General features: G+C 41.0%; 1 protein-coding gene across 1 annotated transcript; it reads left to right on the plus strand.

Moving 5' to 3' along the window:
• Positions 1-3,707: 3,707 nt before the first annotated feature.
• LOC103805680 lies at positions 3,708-8,789 on the plus strand (the record flags this gene model as incomplete). Its single annotated transcript, XM_009078341.1, is given in 4 exon segments — positions 3,708-3,769; positions 6,890-6,985; positions 7,281-7,498; positions 8,590-8,789. Coding segments are annotated over 4 exon segments (576 nt in total), but the record flags the coding sequence as incomplete, so codon positions are not given.
• Between the last annotated feature and the right edge of the window lie 329 nt (positions 8,790-9,118).

Consider the following 9,118-nt stretch of genomic DNA (forward strand, 5'->3'; position numbering starts at 1 on the left):
CCCACCTGACTCCAACCTCCTTTCAGGGAGTTGTAGAGGGCAATGAGGTCACTCCTGAGCCTCCTCTTCTCCTTTTCTAACTGAAGAACAGTACGTGTGTAGACCAGGTTAAGGTACCATGATCAGAAAGATCATATGGGAAAAAATACACTATGGTATAGTCCAGGAGTTACCATAGTATGGTTACCATAGTGTATTTTTTCCCATGTGATCTTTCTGTCCATCATTGGGAACTTAGTATAGCATAGATGTGAGAAAGACATTAAATAAGATTTTTCATCGATTTTTTTAAAAATAAAACCAGTGATACTGACATAACTTAAGAAGCTACTAGTGTGGTAATGAAGAACATTACCATCCTTCATCTAAAGACATATGTCAGGACAAAATAGCAGAGAAAACTTAGAGGCCCCTCAGCCTGTCAATTTTCATATCAAGTAGTCATTACAAAACGTTTCAGTTGTACAATTTTTTGCACCATTATTCTTTTCTGATGTCTGTATTAAAAGTAAATCAAAGCTGCAACTGGCTGACAGCAGTCATTAATCCCCTGTGATCCAAAGCAAAGGTATGAACAGCACAATGACTTATGGAAGCTTCAGCAAGGCATCCCAACTTCTGGAGCTGCATAACGTATAAATAATACGGATGGGGAGGATAGAAGGAGACAGACAAATTAGAAACAAATTGTTCCACAAATAAAATGATTGTGTGTATCAGCTGACTGTGGTAGCAGCCAGCCCTTCAGCAGTTTGAAGAATATTCAGAAATTGCTTTGTTGATGAAGTAATTACTTCATCCAAGTAGTCCAAGACAAGTCTAAGTTGTAGCTTCAGTTGAAGTAGAAAGCTGGTGCCAATGTAGCTCCATTAAGTTAATGACACTATCCTTTTCAGAGAATTTGGCCCTGTGATCTTTGTTCTAAAAGAAAAAAAGGATCTTTTGCAGTGTTTACATCCTGCTACAATGAATCAAGGACATTTTGCATTTGAAAATGCTTCAAAGCTACATCAAGTTGTCAAGTCATCGAGCAAGCTAATGCAAATATCCATGATTGTACTATCTCAGTTGTAATGGGCTGCATACTAGGTATTCAGAACAAACAAGCTGTGAGAACTGCTCATTTCCACATGCCCTGATAGGGTTCAAAGATGCTTATCTCTAAGCAGTCTGTTCTGTCTTGCTTTTCTTTTGCATGCTAAATGATGTCTAGTTTCCCAAAATGAGTTGCTGAAGTTGGAGGAAGGATTCCATTTCCTTTGCCAGTTTAGCAGCCTCTGCAAACGGTTTGGGAATTAAGTGCAATTTCAGTCCTCACAATGTTTCCCTTCTTTCCCTTAAGAGGAAAAAACTGAGTCTGAAATCACCAGTGACAAGCCACAGAACACATACATATGAATCTGAAAAAAACCAAAATTGTCCTTGTCTTCCTGTTAATAATGGATCTGTTAATAAAGCTGGTTGAAAGCTGAGGTAATTTTACTTACTCCAGGCCCATATATTCATATTCAAAATAACTAGCATTTATCTGACAAGGAAAACAAAATTACAGGAGAGCAAGGCATTTTAGTTAAACAAGAGTTTGTGCTTCTCTACTATGTGTATTCTTCACTCTTCTTGACAGTCAATCACAACCTTTTGCACACTTCATGGTGCCAACTTGGTACAGTTTACAATACATTGCTGCATGTGGTTGTATCTGAACTGGTTAAAGCTAAATGCAAAAATAAGCACAAACAAAAATTGCTGCAAAAATGGCTGTAGCAGACTGCAGAGCTGCCCCATCATGGATAAGGTCACTCTGACAGTGTCTTAAGCACAATCCTGAAGGTAACTCACCTTTTGGGATATTGTTCCTAGCCTTTTCATGGGAGGTGCCAGGAAACTCTCGCTTTGTTCAGAGTGCTATGGCTCTATTGTGTGGGTTGGTTTTTTTTCCTCATATAAACATGCACTAGAGTCTACCAGCTCACCAGATTCCAGGAAGGAAGCAAAAAATAAAAGCAGAAGTTTCCTTACCATGTTTCTCTACACTGTTTATAGCAAGACCAGCTATCTACTTACAAATGACTTCCAAAATTCCATCTCCAGACTTTAGAAGTCTAGGTTGAATACTGAGCTGTATTTAGGCATGCATATGAATCCAGGACTATCTGAAATTAACAGGCCCTTTTATTCCAGCAGTAGATTTCCATGCAGTGAATGCCTGGCCAAGAGTTCCATCAAGAGTAAAAGTGGAGAAGACCAACATACACAGACATACCTACACTGGAGAGAGTGCCCTGTGCCTGGCTACAGAGGCAGCTGGGCTGGTTTGCAGCAGCGATTTGCCCAGCAACAGGACAAGGAGTAATGGTCATAAACTAAAACAGAAGAAGTTCCACCTCAAGATGAGGAAGAACTTCTTTGCATTGAGGGTGGCAGAGCACTGGAACAGGCTGCCCAGGGAGATCTAGGAGTCTCCCTCTCTGGAGACATTCAAAACCTGCCTGGATGTGTTCCTGTGTAACCTGCTGTAGATGACCCTGCCTTGCAGGAGGTTGGACTAGATGATCTCCAGAGATCCCTTCCAACCCTAACAATTCTGTGATTCTGTGAACCTTGGCACTGGAGAAAGGCTTGATGGTCAGTTCCTATCTGAAGTTATCACTACTAATAGCATTTTTGTGCTCTGTCTAGTTACATGACCTGACAAGTATTTTGAAAATGATTACATTAGCTTGCACAGAAAAGTAATAAAGAGCATAACTTAAAACTTGTAACTCTTAGATGAAAGTAGGCATGTAATAGCTGCTTAGCTGCTGCACTTCAAAGCTGAAAACTAGTTGCTAACATCTGATGCTGTTTAAAGGGGTGAATTATCTAAATAGTTTGTGCTTTATTTAACAGAAATTTCCAATAAACCTCATTCCGTCACTTTGAGTTATGTCACTTCAAGCCATGTGACATGAAGGCATTGATGTAAGTTTGACAGACAGTGCCAATGCTGACATGTCAGTTTGAGAATTTATGACAAATGATATGCTACAGATATTTCTAAAGCTACTGTGGATTGCCAAGGAAAAAAAGTCTTTAAAATGTGTAATAACACTGATGCATCTTTAGATTGAAAACAATTTATTCAATCCACATAGTTATATTGATTTAATGTTCAGGCTGACACTTAATAAAGGAAATTTATATTGGAAACTCCCAACTAGCTCAAGTTACAATATATTGTATAGCAAAGGAAAATGAGATGTGTTCGTGTAATGTGTTTTCTAAAAAAACACTGTCATTAGGTGATACTGTTAGCATTTAGTAATTTGAAATAATCTATCTCAAATAAATCTTAAGACCCTACACAGGAAAAAAAGGCCTCAGTTGAACAGAGAATTAATTGCTTATGAAAATTCTCACCCAGCAAAGAATGCAGCATGGCAAGGGAGGTACCTTTCACTAGAAGTGCTAATTGATCTAAATCATGTTCTTTTCTTCTTCAGGGTTTGGGGTGGGGTTTTTTTTGTAATCTCATTTTTATACAGATGAGGTCCTGCCTTATAATTTCTTTGTAATCTTTGTACTTCAGCTGAAGCATACTTAGGTCAGTCATGTGTGAACTTTCAAGCATCTATTTTATCTTCAAATTTCTTAATTCAGTAATGGAAGAAAAAGAGACTGAATGCCTAAGGACTAATCAAATTAGTGAACCATAATCATTTTTCAAGACAGAAAATGAGCTTACTAGAGGAGGATTAAAAATAGGAAAGAAAAAAGAATAAACCCCTTGTGCTCACCAGACAAAATTTTTCCATACTTTAAAAATACATTAATGTTGTAAGACCCCAGAAGACCCTGTCTCACTTAGCATTGACTAAATGTACCAGAATTGAAATAGTTCAATACTTCTTCAATAGTTAACTATCCCAAAAATCAAATCCTGAAAACAGGCTGATGAGTGAAATGAGATCTTTTGCAGCTGGAGGTGCTGTATCTATAGAATCATAGCTTGCTGAACTTCCATGCTATAAAAGCTTTCTTCTTTCAGGGTATGTGAAAGGAGCTTGATTTTGGTCCTGTTTTCACTAGAGAGATGGAAAGGTGTCACAGGCATAGCATCAGTTAGAACTGATAACAGTATTTTCAACAGAAGAAATAGAAGAGCCAACTGTGAATGTCCTGGTTTTGACTGTGGCACCTTTTCCTGGTAATGCCATGCTGTGTGCTACTAGAGCACTCCGTGGCAGTTTCCACTGTTGCCTCCTAATACAGTATTAGCCAGAGAATGTTTGATTTAGATTATTGCACCAAGTACTACCTACGAAGTAATCACAAAGGCATAGTCACCTTCTGTTGCATGTTCCAAAGTTAATCATGCATTAATTTAAACTAAAACAGCAGGTATTTTATGTTCCTATGTAATTGCACACAACTGTTTGGCTTAGAGCTGCAATGGCCAGGAGATTCTCCCAATTCTTGGAATCTTAAAAAGCTCCTCCTGCACAAAAAGCTAAATTTGCCTCTGTTCACTGTGACAATGTATCAGTTTGTTTCATCTTTACACCCAATCTTCATAGGTTTAAAAGGGCCAGGAAAGAAGCAAAGGTGTGAAGAGGCAAGTCCATCTGAAAGCCAGATCTTTGTCTTCTGTCTGTTTCAAAGGCAACTCCTGGCAAAAAAAAAAGGGTCAGTAACACAGCTGTTTGCAGACTATTAGATGTTTAGAAGATGTTAGGTATGGAATGCCTGAGTTTTGAAGCAGATGGCTGTATGCCATACAAATGTTGGAGGCACACAGGACTCGTTTTTCTGGAGTTCATGTTTTTCTGTTTGTCATCTTTCATGTTGCACATGAACTTTGAATTCTTAGTCAGTGCATTTGGAGCAGAGGCAAATAAAAGTTTTACAGCTGAAAAGGGCTAGACTTAAACAGGAGTGTCACCTTCATGACAGAACTTGATTGGCAACAAATGGGCTGGGGTTACATTTAACAAAAAAACAGATAGCAATGCCTCACCGAGCCTCCACCCAGAAACCTGAGAAAAGTAAACTAAATTGGACAACTTGGCCTGCTCTGTCAATTTTCCTCATTCATGAGCACAAACCAGTCAGCTTAAAAAGTACAAGTTTACCTAACGGAAAAAAAAAAATAAAAGAACAAAACAGAAAAACAAAGTAACAGATTAAGAGCATATTCATAGTTTGAAGTATGAATTCAACCATTTTTCCAGCCCTCTCCTCTGCCAGACCTGGCCAGCTGGTTGCCTCACTCACAGCAGAGCCTGGCTGCCTGTCCCACTGCCCCCTCTAAATAAGCACTGCAGCACCATTGCTTGTAGTTTCCCTTATTTCACCTTTTAGACCAGAATATATATGGCAGTGGGAAGTAGCAATCTCTTTGTATACAGGAGGTTCTTAACCATTTTCTCCCCTAAATCCACAGAATATTAGTCATTTCTGCTTTGTGAGATATCCTATACAAAGTCACTTTCTTTTCTCTTTTTGCATACGACTTTTGCCCTCTGATGCTGGAAACTATTGCCTTGTATTAAGGTGACCTCTCACCATGAATACTCCTAAGCATAGTTAATTAGTCCAGGCTTTAATACCCAGTGTCAAATGTCTCTCCATGATATGTCTCTCTCCATCATAGTATGTCAGTATACGTGGAATAAAGGTAGCTCAAACCTGACCCAGAGTTCTTTCCATTCATTGCCTTTTTTCTACAGGGAATAATATCTGCAGCAAGCTTCTCCTCTTGGGTCACCTTCTCTATTGGACTGCCAGGCTTACAGAAAAAGAGCATCAACATTTCATTTGTTTTGCCTTGTAGCTCCATCACTGACAGTTTTGCAGCCCCTGCCAGGAGTCACATCCTGCAGACCAGAAGCACAGGCACTGCTGTACTTGAAAGGGCCCACTGATACTACAGTTTGATATAATGGCTCTTCAATGTGTGTCTTGACAGACCTTCCTATATAAACTAACTCAGTGGCTTACAAGTTTCACCTGACAACCATTATATTCATAGTCTTTGTTTTCTTTTCAACAGAGTGAAGTATCATGTAATATGTGACAGGTGTATTGTGTTAACACAGTGATGAAAGCAGTAACTGCAATAGAAGATATTAAACATACAGTACAGTTAGGTTCAGATAATTTTAGTTGGTGAAAAAACAGTAGCCTCAGGAAATAAATTTAACTAGATTTTCAGTAATAGGCAAGACATCATCATCCACTGGTGTTTAACCATGTTGATAGGACTCCCTAGTGCATTTCTGACCTCTTCATAGCTATGTTTTTAAGCATCTCAAAATAAATGGCAGACAACTGTTACTAGGACAGAATTGCCACTATTCTTGCACTGGATAGATTTCTGTTTTTTCTTCATCAGGCCTTCAATTGCTTGTGATGAGTGGCCAGATCTTACTGACTGCCACTGCTGTGTCAAGGACATGGCCAAGGACAGTCAGAGCCATGCACTGCTGGGTGTTCTGCAGGCAGGGGCTTCTGCCACATGTGGCTGGTGTGTGCAGTACTGAGGCTGCTGTGCAGCAGAGCAGTGGAGCTCTGGAGGAGCAGACTGGAACCAGTAAGGACCCAGTAGTGCCCAATTTGGTACATGGTTTCACCTGGCTGTGCCGGTCAGGGTCATGCCCAGGCGAGCAGCTAGCCCTGGGTAGGAGGTCTGGGGGACACTGCAGTGCAGGGACAGCCTGGCTGCCCTGCACCTGCCCCAGCCCATCTCCCAGTCTCCCTCGTGACTGACTGGGGGCTGGCAGCACCCCAGCACACAGTGCAGTGCCTCTGGCCGGTGGGAGTGGGGTCTCTCCCTGGCTCTCAGCATGTCTGGGGTGGAGGCACTGAACACCCAGGGACCTGACAACACTGGGGCATGCACGGGGGATGTCCCCTCCCTTAAAGAAATTGAGCAGCTTCTGAATACTGGGCGGCCCTCTTGCAACCACGTTGATGAAGTATGGCCTAATCTCTTCTTAGGAGACCTGTAAGTACAGCTTTATGGACACACCTCTGCCATACCTTCTGTCTGTTAGTATGCCTCATGGGTGCGGCTTGAGACAGCTCATAGTTTTGCTAATTGCTGTCATTTACACTGCAAACAGCAGGATTTCCGAGATAAAGTTATGACTAAACTGGTACTTGCTTTATTAGCCCTTAGAAGCAATGCATGGGCTGATGCTCCAGCAACTGGAGTAGGACATGCTCTCTCACAGTGCTTCCCTGGCTCTGTGTATATCACTGCACCCATCTTGATTTGTTTGTGTTTGTCTTTTCCTTAGAGTAACAGCTCACAACAGATTTATTTTGTGGAAGATGGGTGTGACCCATGTTTTAAATGCTGCCCATGGCACAAGGTACAGCCACGGAGGCCAGGACTTTTATGGAGCGACCATCGATTATTATGGTGTACCAGCCTATGACCTGCCAAGCTTTGATATAAGCCAGTTCTTTTTCTCTGCAGCACAATATATCCACAATGCCTTGAACACGCCAGGAGGTACGAAATTATTGCTGGTCATGTTTTGATATGAGTTGGCAGCCTCTCATAACAGGTCAGGTCCATGAGTGGACAAGTCACTACATGGTATCCTGCCAGCTGCTGGTCACCTGCACCATGGGTGGCAAGAGGAGGGAGTGCTGTGTACATGGATGTAGTTCTAACTAGGTCCCAAAAGTGATGTGAGAAAAGAGATGAACAGTGTAGGAGAGAGGCTGGGGCAGGGACAAGAGGATGCAGAGTAGAGAGAAGAATATCTGTAAGGAAAGGCTCTTTCAAAGAGGGAGATGCAAAAACACACATTTAAAATGGACACCCACTTTTGAGACCCTCTTATAGCAACTGTATTTATAAGAACAAATTGATAAAGAGACAAAAGTCTTGATTTCTACAACCACCAACCTTATGAAGAGGCTCATGTATTGAAGATGAGCTTCTTATGTGATCTGGGCCTGCAGGGCTGTGCCCACAAGGAGAAGATTTACCTTTACCAGAAGCAATTTATAGTGAGTTGCACAGGAAACTGAGCTTCTTGACAATGGTGCAATAAAATACTAATTGACCTGTTTTACATAAAAGACCATTTCTTAGCATGAGTAAACTGGCATTAATGGAGCTGCCTCTGTATCACAAGGTCTGCCTTCAAAATAGAACTACGGTTGCAGCAAATTGCCTTATTATGCAATGGTACTAGGGCAGTCATTTATCTTGGTGGCTAATATGTCAGTGCCATCCATTTTAGCATTCTCCTTCACCTAAGTAAGCTCTCTGAAACCAGTGGGCCTGATTTTCATCTTGCTCACAATAGAACAAGTTCATGACTTCAACAGGTTTTTCTATGATTTACCAGTGTTTCTGAGATCAGGTTGAGATTTCATGGCCCTTCTCATACAAGAGAGTATAACAATTGCAAATTAGACTTAATTGCTTGCAGTTCATGTGATTTATCAGAAGGGTGTGAAATACACTGTATTTGCAGTGTTGCTCAGACCAAGCTGGAGAAGGCAGAATGGCTTTGCTTTCCCTTTAAGTTAAGCTGCATCCACTGTACTGCTTCGTTTGCATGGTTATGACTTTTTATTTTCTTACAGCTAAAATTTTGGTACATTGTGCAGTTGGAGTAAGCAGGTCAGCTTCCCTAGTCCTAGCATATCTCATGATAAATCACCACCTACCACTAGTTGAAGCCATCAAAACAGTGAAGGAACATCGATGGATTTCACCCAATCGTGGCTTTCTGAAACACCTGCGAAACCTGGACGTTCAGCTACGGCAAAAGAAGGACTGCTGAATGGGCAAACCTAGTGACATTCACTTCACAGAATTTCAGCCTTCATAGCCATTGTGCATATACAACTTCCCAGGATCAGTGCGCATAAAAAAAAAAAAAAAAAAACAGAAGAAAATTATGCATCAAAGTAAAAAGTCAACAGAACTGTAAATGGACCAATTCTGATAGCTCAGTTCCTCCAAGACCAGCACAGCCAACATCAGCACCATAAGCAGTGTTTGCTGCAGAGCTGCTGTGCCTAGCATGGTACTACCAGATGACTCCACTGAAGTGGTTAAGATGGACTGAGTTTGTTTCTGGTTTGTGCTAATGCCAGAGGCAAGTTCAAT

Source organism: Acanthisitta chloris, unplaced genomic scaffold, assembly GCF_000695815.1.
Source record: "Acanthisitta chloris isolate BGI_N310 unplaced genomic scaffold, ASM69581v1 scaffold30710, whole genome shotgun sequence".
Taxonomy (NCBI): Eukaryota; Metazoa; Chordata; class Aves; order Passeriformes; family Acanthisittidae; genus Acanthisitta; species Acanthisitta chloris.